A 13,968-nucleotide genomic window follows, 5' to 3' on the forward strand; every position below is an offset into this window, starting at 1 on the left:
TAAAAGTCTCATATTGGGATGGTTTGCTCTTAAAACTCTCTTTTGTGTTGTTGTACAATAAAATATATCAAATAAAAAAATAATTGCACTTATGAGCGAACATTAAAACCAACTACAACTCGGTATTATTTCATAAACTCATTAGTCATTATAAACACAGACTGTTGCAGGAAGTCATAACATCAAAGAGATAAGTGTAAAAACACAAACTACTCACGTAACAAGGTGTGCTGGCTCCAACGCCAACACTAAGGATCGTGACCCCAATCTCTGAACTTTATTGTTGTTTTTCATTACTACAATACGACGTAATGGCTTTTTTGTTGTATGTATTTGGAAATAACAACTCTGCACCTCAGTATTGAATTTTGATTTTTTTATACGGTTTTTGCCATAAAATTTTCCTCCGAACGAAAGTGAAAATAAAAACTGGTGACGAAATTGCAACAACGCGCTGGTGATATGTACCTATGCAAGTGTGTGTGTTTGTGCAAGAGTGCATATGTACATATGTGACTGTGTGTTCGTGCACATGTCCGCATTTGCAGTTGTCAAATCGCATTTATTTCAGAAATTAAACACGTCATGCTGCTGGGATGCTGCATTATTGCTTTCGTAGTTGTTTTTGTTGTTCTTGTTACTGTTTTCCATGCATATCTACCACTCGTATTTCACACTTGCAACATGCACACAACCACATTCATGGGCAGCCCGTTATGGTTGGAAAAACTTGTTCGCCTGCCGCTTGGTTTTTTACGATCTCGTCAGCCTCTGTCTGTGCATTTCGTTGTTGCAGATGTTTGAGTGATACGCCCGTTTTTTACTTCAGTTGCGTAACTTGAGGATTAACCTAGCACTACAGCAATAATCCAGGCAATTAAACCCGCTGAAATAACAAAACAGTGCATAAGTGCAGAGGCACCGCCCCTAGAGGAAAGCAGCAAGCGGCTGGTATTAAATAACCAAACAGCCGTAAAAAAATTATCTGTAAAAGTAAATACGTGTATCTGTGGATTGCGAAGAGGAAAATGCGGCATGGCGGAACAAGCGGCTACGCCTCTATGCGCTTGCGTAGCTCCTACATCTCAAGCCAAGAGATAAATGTGCGCGATAAAAAAATTGCTCATGCGCTCCGGCTGCCATGAAATGTGAATGGAAAAGGTATGCGGAGCACGAAAAAAATAAAATAAATAAAAAAGGAATGTAGCATTAAAAAAATTTAAAAGTAGTTTGAAATGATGAAGTAATAAAATGCGTAACTCGGCAGCTTGACATCAGCGCAGCAGCCTCAGCCTAAAACGCACCGTTCCCTGCCTGCTATGCCTGCTTGCCGGCCGGTTCGTTATGGTGGTTGTCAGCTCTTTTTGTTGTTGTGTCTGCAATGTTTTTGTGACTTGGTTTAAGTGACGTCATGGGCAGCTTGAGGAAGCAATAAGACACGCTCATGTAATACCATATGAACTCACAAATACGGGCTCACTTTTCCCTCTTTTGTTTCTTTTAGTGTTTATCTGCATTACTTTCAAAAATTCCACTTCGATGAACTAATTGGAGTTTTGGTTTATTTTGTAGCTACTGTTTGTCTTATTATGCAGAAATTTTCAGGCAATTACGTTGTTCACCGAAATTGAATGCCAGTTTTATAATAACAGGTGCACATCCATATTTTTATATGGAGAAAATGCACATCGCCTTCAAGGAAACAAATTATGAAAAGTGAACGGAATTTTTTAGCCACTTAGGTTAGGTTTAAATGGTTGCCCAGAGAGAGGGCACATTTGGACGAAGAAATCAAATTCGTCCTCTGTGCTACGACAAGGAAGAGGAAGCTAATATGACAGAAGAAAAGGGGTAAGGGGGAATTATGGATGACAACCGAACAGTGACTGAGTTACAGTTGTGTTAACCGCTTCATGCTGGTGGTGCAGTTCATCAGATGATTGATATCAACGCCTGCTTTATCAGCTGGGGTAGCAAAGAAATGAGAGCCATGATCAAAAGAGCCGAACTCGAGGCGCCGCGAGAGCAGGGAAGCTAAGGAGATGGGGCTGAGATGATTTCATCTCATCCTTTATACGGCTGACAGAAGTAATGCCGAGTCTTACAGCATGCATACCTCGCGGTCAATGTCCTAGCAAAACACACACGAAATTCGAAAGCTGAGATTTTGTTAACCTTAGAAGATTGCTTCCCATCCACACGCCACCATACAAGTTTGTGTACTTGCCCAGCGCTCGCTGAGTTGAGGCTAAGCTTCCAGGAGCAGACCGCAAGTAGTCAAGGAGATCCACATCCTCCTTTTTCGCGGGGAGGCTTCCTCACAGGTCTTTCATCTATGACAAAGTGCCTCGATGAGTCTTATATCAAAAAATTAGGATGTGAACGAAAACGTAGTCAGGCATTCGCCGACCATTATCGAGCCCAGGTCCTTGACCGGCGCTTGGCTGTCGTAATAGATATTTACTTCCATGCCAAGTATTACACAAGTGAGCAGCCACTCAGCTGGTTCTTTGATTGCGATTACCTTTGCTTGGAACCCACTGTAGTGGTTTGATAAGCTGAACTTGAGTCTGATAGAGAGCTCCTCGCAGAATACTCCTTTGCCAACTCTTCCATTCAACTTCGAGCCATCCGTGAACAGGTTCAGCAGGTCCTGTCACCAAATGGTGCACTAGAGTGAATGTGAGTGGAGGATGTCTAATATCTGGCCAATTTATGTGAGTGGACTAAGTGAGGGAGTACATTAATCAGTCACCAAGGGGATAAACCGATTCTGACCGATTTTGATGATACTTGAGTAACCGTAAGGCAGGCCGATCCCACTTATAAGCTTGAGATTCTTACTATTACGTACATAGGTTACACATTTAGTATTGCGTTAAGTGCTAGAATAGAAGTAGTTCGAGGTGCCCCACTGATTCCAATGAGAGCAGACCTATAACTGGCGACAAAATACAACTCTAGGTGAGAGGCCATATCTTTTTCTAATAGCACCCTTGCATCCACATAAGTCAACTGTTACCGTTCTTATCCTCCCCTCACTGTTAGCATTCTAGACCTAGGTACCACTAATTAATGGACAAACCCTTTAAATTTCACCCAACGCGTGCTAGACTATTACTGCAACAAACTCAGTTCACCTAGGACAGGACTGATTACATCGTCCCAACGGTGGCGTTCAATACTAATTCTGCCACTCTCTTTCCATCTCGCGATGAATAGGGTAGGGGACTCGCACTAAACAACTTCAACACTTCAGTTTACGTAGATAAGTCAAAAATGGATTGTGGTGTTGAAGCAGGTATTATTCTCATAGACTTGGAATTGAAAATCTGCGAGTCTTCCTAATACTTCCAGTTACTTCCAGGCGAAACTATTGGCAATTGGGAAAGTTTGTAGGCTACTAACCGCAGATTTCTCTTTAAGGCAATATTGCTATTCTTTTGGATAGCCAAACTGCAATCCAGACACTGACCTCGGCCACAACAACCTCTAAACTGGTAGAACAAAGCAGGAATATCCGTACCCCCTTGAGTGAAAACTATAACATTACCATAATCTGGCTCCCGGTAGAACAGAATATTGAAGGAAAGGAAAAAGTAAACGAAATGACAACATCTGCCAAGGGTAACACTCTTGCTCAATCGGTATTCCCACTCCTCAAAATATCTTCGCATCACGGATTGTAAATGGAGAGATTAGACGGCATACAGACGGTTAGCAAAACGTTATGGCCCACCTACAACCGCAAACAAACGCCAACATTAAACAAATATGAAACAAAGGGATGCCTGCAGACTTACGGCAGTGCTAACTGATTTCTGGCCCACAGCAAAGCAAGCAGCCAAAACGGGTGTCCCTTACAATATAAATTGTCGAATTGGAGGAAAAAAGTGGCAGCATCTGTACATTACTATAAATTCTGTCAAAAAAGTACCTGGAATTGTTCAATAAAACGCAAAATCAATCAAAATGTATTTTGTATCCTTCAAAATAGGTTTCATTCGAAGCAATACAGCTATGCCAACGATTTGGCCAGTCATCAAAGCACCTTTTAAACGCGTTTGAAGAGAACTTCTTCAACTCCTTCAGCGAATTCGCCTTAATGGCTTCTATCTACACAAAGCATCCGGCATCCCCGGAGTGGCAATTTAAGTTTTAGGAAAAGGAAAAAGTCACAGGGGGCTATCCGTTGAATACGGTGGTTGTTCGATAATATTTAACGAGTTTTTGGTCAAAAAAGTGTTCACAATATGGGCCTTGTGGGACGGTGCGTTATCATGATGCAATATCCATGAGTTTTCTTTCCACAAATTGGCCCGTTTCTACACACATTCTCTTTCAAACGTCGCATAACTTCCAAGTAATATTCTTTATTTATTCTAGAACCATTTGGAATGAATTCCGAGTGCACAACACCTTGATAGTCAAAGAGAACGAGTAGCGTGACTTTCACTTTTGACCGACTTTGACGTGGTTTTTTGGATTTCGGCTCATGTGGGTAGCGCCATTGAGCCACCTGTTGACTGGTTTGCATGTCCAACTCGTATACCTACGTCTTGTCACCCGGTATGATGCGCTGGATAAACGTTGGGTCCGAATTCAGTTGCTCAATCACGTCTTCAGTCACCTTCTTCCGATGAATTTTTTGAAAGAACTTCAACTCTCTTAGAACGAGTCGAGCAGCCACGCGTCCCATGCCCAATTGGTGTTGTGAAATGTTGCGAATTGATTCGTGAGGCCCGCTAAGATCACGAGCTAACTCCCTCAAACTGAAGCGATGTTTTTTCAGCAACATTTCCTTGACTTTGTCGACGTTTTCACCCGTTGAAGACATTGATAGGCGACCAAATCGGGGCAAATTTTCCACAACTTCTCGGCTCTCGGCAAAACCTTATACCACTCGTAGATCCATGTTTTTGATAAATCACATTCACCATAGGACTTCTACAACCTCTTCAATGATTCGGCACATGAAATCCGAATCAAATCAAATCAAAAACACAAAATTTAAGACAAATTCTCTGTTCGATATTTTTATCCATAGTGAAAATCGCAGAGCACCACTGCGGTTGACTGATATAATTAAATGCCAAAAACAAGCTAATTGACAGATCACACTCAAACTCTGCGAGACCATAGAGGACAGTTGTGCCAACATTCCACCAGAAATAAATGTAGACATATCGCACCCTAAATACAAAAGGGTCATAACGCAAAATGTCCCTTCTGCTCAAATATGAACGAGACGTTATCAATAAAACGGTCCGCGGATGACATATGGCAAAAATAAATTTTTTGTTTTTTGGTAGGACTGTTCTAAGCTTACATGGCAAATTTCAGCGTGATATGTCACATAGTTTATTTTCTGTGCCACTGTAAACAAGTCAAGCTCGAGTGTGGAAAATTTTGAGTTGTGACCCTTTTGTATTTAGGGTTCGATATGTGTTACACGTGCTTTTTAAATGAACAATTCCCGATATTTTTTTGGTAGAATGAATATCCCTACATTTGATACCAGATTTATCAGTCGGTAATGCTTTTATATGCACTAAGGAACAAATATCATAAAAAGGGAAATAGTCTAATTTAAATTGTATTGCAATGGCATTTTAATGCTTTTTTAACAACCGAGCAAATAAATATACATAAATAACTAAATAAAGTCGCAAAGAGTTACAACAAAAACAGCAGCCATCAACCATACCAGCTTTAGCATTAATAAAAGCAATAAAATATAACGACAGTAATAAAAGCAACAACTGTAATAAGAGCAACAACCACATGACCACTTCATTCCGCTTGGGCTTTACACTCATAGTTTTGACTTTCTTTTCCTCAGTCACGGAACCAGTTTCGGTGATTTCTTCCACCTACCAGCAGCGTTACCAGTGTTTCCTCATTTTCGCCTGTTTTCGCTTTTATTTGCATATGCCCAGTTACAAATTTGTATACTTATATTCATATATATGTATGTCTGTATTTTGGTATGAATGCGCGAACGTTGGCTGTTTTTTCTTATTTATAAGTCATAATGTGATTTTTATTATGGAGACTTTTTGATGGCTGTCAATGGGCAGCAGAATAAAAAGCGACTTGTAAATTTTACCAATACCTGTGCTATGAGTGTACATAAAGAGTATATTAAGTATTCCAGAATGTTAGCGGCCGTATGAAGTACTGGCAACTGTACGAAAAATGAGGCTAAAGTAGTTGCAAAGCTGTAATCTATGGCCATATTCCATGAACAGTGAAGAAGTTCATTATATTAAAGCAAACTAGCTTTTCCGTATTCGAAAATATACTGCTTAGATTTTTTAAAAGAAACTATGTAGACAAAGGCGGCCGCCGTAGCCGAATGGGTTGGTCCGTGACTACCATTCGGAATTCACAGAGAGAACGTCGGTTCGAATCTCGGTGAAACACCAAATTAAGAAAAACATTTTTCAAATAGCGGTCGCCCCTCGGCAGGCAATGGCAAACCTCCGAGTGTATTTCTGCCATGAAAAAGCTCCTCATAAAAATATCTGCCGTTCGGAGTCGGCTTGAAACTGTAGGTCCCTCCATTTGTGGAACAACATCAAGACGCACACCACAAATAGGAGGAGGAGCTCGGACAAATACCCAAAAAAAGGTGTAGCGCCAATTATATATATATATGTAGACAAAATTATGTGCGAAGGCAAAATGAGCCGCTGGATTTTCAAAAAGTATTCAAAGCAAGAATTAATATGACTACACTTAGGATTGAAAATATGTCAGAATTAAAAAATCTTGTAAACCATTATCGATCGTCTGAAGGATACTTACTCATACATATGTACATAAGGGGTTAGGGGTAGTCAGAATTTTCAAAAACTTTGACTTTTTGTTTTTAAATTTTCTTAAAATATAACATCTTAAAAATATTGTGTGAAAATTTGAAGTGAATCTGACGAATATTTCTCGAGTTGTTCAACAATTAACAAAGGGGACTCGGGCGCACCGGAGCGTTCGAGAGCAAGTATCTAGCAGCAGCAACATACCTATTAAAAAGGCATTTTCAGGATGTATTGAGATTTTGTAGACCGCCGTAGCCGTATGGACTAGTGCGTGGCTAAATTCGGTAGTGCCCAGAAAAACCCCTAGAATCCCAAGTATGAAACACCAAGTAATAGAAAGATTTTTTTTAAGCAGTCGTCCCTCGGCAGGCAATGGCAAACCTTCCAGTGTATTTCTACTATCAAAAAGATGATCATAAAAAAAAAACATTTGCCATTCGAAACCGGCATAAAATTGTAGGTCCCTCCATTTGAGCAAAAAATCGTACGACGTACACCACAAATAGGCGGAGAAGCTCGGCCAAGCACCCAACAAAGTCTGTAAACGCCAATTATATATGAAGGGACAAAAGACGCGCCTTGATGTTGTTTTAAATTAAAACATATACGTTTAGGTTAGGTTGACCTGGTACCAAATGGAGCTTGACCCTAACGTTTCCTTGTAGTAGGGTTCTTGTATCATAATAAGCTTGCGTCTTTTGCGAATCTAAGTAAGCTCAGAAGCTCTGACCCTCAAGAGACATTCTAACCTCTCATTTTGTAGACCTCCTAAACATTTCATTCGGATTCTAGCTAATGCAGAGCAAGAACACAGAAAGAGTTCAAGAGTTTCTTCTACAGGGTCCGCCATATAACTTTACGGAATTAAAATGCTATAAAAAAGAAACTACTCAATATTTTTCCAAACTGTTTTTTTTTATTTTGAAGTACAATCCTTCCGGTTAATGATGAAATACAACTTCATTCATATGGCTGCCTCGGCTAGCCATGCACCATCCCATACGATCGGTCCAATTTTTCAACACATTTCCGATTGTATGCGGCTGTATTTCAGCTATGACATCGCGTATGTTGGTCTTCAGTGCATCAATTGTTGCTGGTTTGTTGGCATGACACTGGTCTTTGACGGCACCCCAAAGATAATAATCCAACGGCGTCAATTCGCAGCTCCGAGGCGGCCAAACGATATCAGAATTTCGGCTGATAATGCGATCTTCGAGGGCAGTGCGCATAAGATTGATCGTAGCATTCGCTGTGTGGCAAGTAGGGCCATCTTGTTGAAACCAAATGCCACCAATATCCTCCTCTTCAATTTCTCGGAACAAAAATTCGTTCAACATGGCTCTCCATTGACGGTTACGGCCACTCCTCGCTCATTTTCGAAGAAAAATGGACCAATGATGCCTCTCGACCAAAATCCGCACCGAACAGTGACTCGTTGTGAATGCATCGGCTTCTCTTCAAGGACGTTCGGGTTTTATGAGCCCCAAATGCTGCAATTTTGATTGTTAACATACCCGCCGAGATGGAAATAAGCTTCATCCGAAAAGATGATTTTTCGGTAAAAGTCTTCATCTTTTTCAAGTTGACCCCAAGCCCATGAAGCGAAGCGAAAACAATATTTCCCAGCGTTCTTTGAGCGTATACACAACCATTTTCGTTCAGCGGAAGAATAAAACTAATTTTCTGTCAAATCAGATGACAGCTAAGTGTTACCATTCTTCAAGTAATATCTAGTTCAAATCCGTAACGATAGATGGCGGGCCCTGTAGTTCATTGCAAAATCTGCAGCTATTTTCGTATGCCGCTGGCAAGTTGTGGCCTGTCAGTATACCTACGATAGTTCTGATTTCATTTCTAGACAGGGCTAGTACGAATCTGGCTTATTTATTTGCATTCTGTGCACACATGATTTTCGCGGTTTTACAAGTGGCTAGAATATTCCACCTCCTGTCTATCCGTGTTTTCATGTCCACAGCGATGTCATTGTATACCGTATTTCAGGTTTCAATATGTCGTTTTCTTGTTCGAATTGTATGTAAACAGCGGTTTTGGCAATCTCATCTACAATTTCGTTTCCTGCAATGCCCTTATGCCCGAGTACCCAATGATGTGTAACCGTCTGTCTGCGGCTAGTCTCGCTATGGCTTTCCTGGTTCTAAGAAAGTTTTTAGATGGAATTTCATATGAGTTTATTGCCTTTATTGCCGCTGGACTGTCCAACATAAATAGGTGTTGCTCGGTGTCCTTGCTAGCGCTATTTGTGCAGCCTTTCCTACCGCAAAGACTTCAGCTTGAAAAATACTGCAATGGTCAAGGAGCTTAATTGGCCGCCTGATGTCCAACATATACGTTTGTTACATGGAAAAAATTCAAGGCATAGAATTATAAAAAGTCAAGGAGTTTTATGTTTGCAACTTCAAACTGTACTTTGTTGCACTAGAATTTAATAAACTATAAGAAAATCTTTCTAAATTGTAATTAAAACCCGTGGTGGTGGTATGAAAACTTTGAGGTTGTTTTCAATTTATTGTATTTAAAAAAAAAGTGAACATGCAAAAAAAAAGAATAGTCAAAACTTTTCAATATATTAAGGCGCTATCGTTTGTCGCAAGCTGTGCCACAGTTTTTTTTCATATTTAGAACTTAATTCTATCGACTTATCGACAATGTTTTTGGTTTTTAGGAAATTTTTTTGGCTGGCAGTGATCCAACACTACGTTTTCGTTATATAAAGAAAGCGCACGGTACCACCTGAAACAAAATTTCAAAAATCTGCGTAATTTTGAGCCTCTAAAAACCGAAATTAACTGGACTATAAGCCTGTGTAGTTAAAATTATTGTAAAAATTCTGATTAAAATTTACGACATTTTGATGAATTTTTTGGGCTTCGTTATAAATTTGTACTAAGTTTGAAACTTGGATTTATATGATTTTTGTAAGTAAATAAGCTAAAACAAAATATAAAATTAAATAAAAAATAATTCAGTTTTCAAAACTTTAAAAATATAATAGGTCCCTGTGCTGTAGTTATTAAGGGGTTAGAGGTAGCCAAAGGCCCGAAAAATTATGATTTTCAATAATTTTTTTTTGCGAGTCAATTGCTTTATTTTACAAAATTAAAAACATAGCATTAATGCATCAGGCTTCGACTTGACTTTAGCAAAATTAAAAAAAAATTAGTATTTGAAAAAGTTATCGCTGTTTGTGTGGAGCCCATTTCTCCAGAAGTCCCTGCGGTGATCAGCACAAGTCCCTGGCGATTTATCTAAAATCAGATGGACAAGAGAAACTAGTTTTATTAATAGATAATCTTGTGCCTGATCAAATCTTTTTTTCAAAATTAACGGCGGCCTCAGCAAATATTTTTCGGATTTTCGAAAAAAAACCGAAAATGAATTGCTTAAAAAAATCGAAATTTTTGAAAAAAAAAATTCTTAAATCAGGCTTGAGTTTTTATGTTTATCAAAAGCAGTATAAATTGTTATTGAAATCTACCAAGCGGTTTTTAAGTTACAGTGATCACCAGTTCATAAAAATAGTTTTGATAAAAACGCATTTAAAGTTTAGCTACTTGCTCTCGAACGCTACGGAGCGCCCGATAGCCCTTTGTTAATTGTTGAATAACTCGAGTATTTGTCAGATTCACTTAAAATTTTCACACAATATTTTTAAGATATTATATTTAAAAAAAAATGCAAAAAACAAAATCCAATTTTTTGAAAATTCTGACTACCCCTGACCCCTTAAACGTTTATTATTTGTTGCAATTACGTAGAATCACTTAAAATCCATCCCTCGCGTCCTTTGGGAACCTGCTCGGTATGTTAAGGGCTATAATGTCCAGTAAAAACCACATCACTATGAAGCTATACAAACATCTACAAATATGTAAAATCTTATTTTTGTATTTCGAAATTTTTTAACTTTCCCATATTATTTTCTATTTTTAATTAAAAAGTGTATCAATTTGATGAAATCATCAGTAAAATTTGAACTTAGCCCTAAAACTTGCTTGACAAAGTTGTAAATTTACAATTTTTCACTAAGTGTCTCCTGCTTCAGATCATTAAAAGAAAAATTTGTATGGAAACTATTCTGCAAATATTTTAAAAACTAGTATGTCTTCTTAGCTATCCAAAAATAAATAATGAGAATCAAAATCATGCATACACACACACACATTTTTCGATACCGATGCTTCTAATTAAAAATGAAAGTTTATGGCAGTGACAATCAGAAACTTTCTTAGAAACTGCAGCATCTACTTTACAAATTAAAAATAAATCAATCGATACAATTAGTACTTGCTGATGTTCCAAGGTACTTTCACTGTTTGAAAAGTGCCAACAGAAGTGGCTCAGAATAAAAGGCGCATGCGCACAAAGCAGGCACTTCAAATAAGTTCAAATAAGAGCACTTGCAATCAAGTTCGTTGCTTAAGTCTTTTGTGCGCATGAATACATGCATGTGTGTATGCATGCATGCGTGTATGGGTGTAGTTAGTCACCTTTTCAGACGTTTGACATTGAAACTGCGATGTTGAAATGCGTAATTGGTAAAATGTGTGCATTTCATTTACAATTTGGCAAGCGTAGGCTAGGAGAGGGTGTCTCATTAAGGACGGATATTTGGCAATTGGAAAAAATGCGCATTCTTTATTTACACAGTGCTGATGGTATAATTGTTAAAAAGAGTGGATAGACATGCAAGGTGTCGCAAAAATAATCATCCTGTCGGAAGATTTATAATTTTTGCAATTGCCATATTTGATGCTTGTGAATTAGACAGTTGCAGTACACAAACAGACAAACAATGCAGCGCGTGAAGGTCAAAATTCCGATTTGCATCACTTAAAATCATTTTTGTTTTTAGTTTAGTAAAACAGTTATTCAAAAAAAAAGGTTAGATGATTAATTTTGCGCCACCTTGTATTTTCATTGGATTTTATAGAAAATAACAGGCGATAAATGGCAACCTTCAGACAATTTTTAAGCAGTTAAGCACTTTTTAAAGAAATATATACATATGTATATATAATTGGCGCGTACACCCTTTTTGGGTGTTTGGCCGAGCTCCTCCTCCTATTTGTGCTATGCTATGTTGTTCCACAATTTTAAAGAAATACCCCATAGAATTTGGTTATAAAGTTTGCGCAATTTTCTCATTGACACAGCGAATTTCGCCTTTGAGTTCTGCATGCATATAACCCTGCTTTCGCAAGTTCCCAAAGAGAGCCACTTCACTAACTTCAAATCGTATGATTTTGGTGCCCAATTCAATCTGCCTTGGTGCGAGTTGTGAACTTCTTGGCATTTCGTTAGTGAATTTTTACAATTTTATTTTTTATCTGTGGGCTGCAGCACTTGAAATCTGCGTCATAAATGCTCACAGCATCAAGCAACAACACTGAGTGATTGACACAAAAAACTAGCGCTAAATCCGAAGTAGCTACCCAATTGGGCATACCCAATAGCCGTTGAGCTTAATTTTATTTTTATATTTTGGTTTTATATTTTTGTTTTGGCAAACACCTGGAAATCCGTTAATAAATAATTTGTGTAAATGTTTACTTTAGTTGCGCACATTGGTGGTATATTTTGTAGGTTTGTTTAAGCAACATTTTTTTTATTTAATTTTATTTGCCTAAGCATTACAAAATTTTCGTGCCAAGTGCTGCCTTTGTGTCGGCAATTAGCGTCCTTGAGACGCGTTCATCAAGCCGCTGGCGAATGCCAAAAATAAATGTTTTTTTTTTTAATATTTTAATGCTTCAAATTCGCACTACTTACCACCACAAAATAGTAGAGATGTTGCGGCAAAACGCATTTTGTCGAATTGTGTAAGCGCTTAGACGCCGTTTTGCACAATTCGGTGTCGACTGCTGCCCGAAACTGATGTACAATCTTTTTTCGGTTTCGGTTTGTTGTTTTTATTTTATTTGTTTTTTTTTGCAATCTTCGCTATTGCCTAATATTGCAGTTAACGAGGCGGCAAATAAAATGCCGTTTTACTGCCGGAAGTGTTTTGAGAGTTTTGCACTTTTGTGTTGAAAATCCTGGACGCTGTGTTGGCTGGCGATTGTTGCTGGGTACTTCCCAACTGCACACACACACACGCTTTCAAACCGGCCGCCTAATGTGCAGCACTTGAGATTGCAATTTCAGATTAGCAACTTTATATTGTTGGTCGGTCGAGCGCTTAATTGGTTGGATTGTTAGTTGGTCGTGAATGTCCGACTCTTGGCAACTACCACTTCAATGGCCTTCATATGCGCTGATGCGTTGTGCCCACAGCGTTTTGCTACCAACTACCAACTACCAAAGAAAATGAAAGTGATTTGCTGCTAAATTTAACGCGCTGTTGTTATTTTAAGCATTTAAATGTGGCTTTTTCGCTTTTGATTTTATTTTTACCATAAATTTATGAATTTATGTACTTTTTTACTTCGGCATTTTGCAATTTGTCTGCTTGTTCACTTATTAACTTTGTCGCTGTATTTAGTTGCGACTATTTATCGCTTTATATTTTTAGCAGTAATTGTTGTTGTTGTTATTGTTGTTTTTAATGCATACACTCCAATTGAAAAAGTAAATAAACACTTGAGATTATTACAGCATCGCACACGGTTTCGACTTTTTTTTTCTCAATAAAATCACGCATAAAATTGCAGCACTTAAACGAGCAAATATTAGTTTCACTTTCGTTGCGAAGTGGTTAGTAGCAAAAAGAAAACTAATGAACGCTATTCAATATTTTTTTTTTTTACCAATTCTTCGCTATCCACCACTTTCATATATTCAACGTCATATTTCATGGTACGAACGCTTTTGCAATGTCGCAATACGCTGTGTTGTTGTAAATATTGTAAATATGTAAAAAACAAAAAAAAAATGTTTTTTTTCAGTAATTCAAATTAGGTTTTCTAGCCGAAATATCTTCACCGAAGCGTGCAGCAAAATAAAGAAATGTCTTGTCGCTTCTTTCAAACACATTTACATGCAAGCTTGAAATTTATTTAAATATATAATTTTTCTGTTACATTTATTTTACATTAATATCCTCGCTACTGTTTCGACTTGAGCGCGCGCACCTCAAACACCTTCCGTTGCCGCCTGTTGTACATCACCAACTGAATTGTACTGC

At 38.2% G+C, this 13,968-nt stretch overlaps 1 protein-coding gene across 1 annotated transcript in view; it reads right to left on the reverse strand.

Moving 5' to 3' along the window:
- Positions 1-13,671, reverse strand: part of LOC129235869 (uncharacterized) — a 38,752-nt gene extending 25,081 nt beyond the window's left edge. Inside the window, exons 1-2 of the mRNA XM_054869926.1 lie at positions 13,592-13,671; positions 12,615-13,132 (exon numbers count right to left, since the gene is read on the reverse strand). Coding sequence (XP_054725901.1) covers positions 12,615-12,651 — 37 coding nt within the window. The 5' untranslated portion in view covers positions 12,652-13,132; positions 13,592-13,671. The remainder of the gene's footprint in view (positions 1-12,614; positions 13,133-13,591) is intronic.
- Positions 13,672-13,968: the final 297 nt, after the last annotated feature.

This window comes from Anastrepha obliqua, chromosome 1 (assembly GCF_027943255.1).
Source record: "Anastrepha obliqua isolate idAnaObli1 chromosome 1, idAnaObli1_1.0, whole genome shotgun sequence".
NCBI classification, from domain to species: domain Eukaryota; kingdom Metazoa; phylum Arthropoda; class Insecta; order Diptera; family Tephritidae; genus Anastrepha; species Anastrepha obliqua.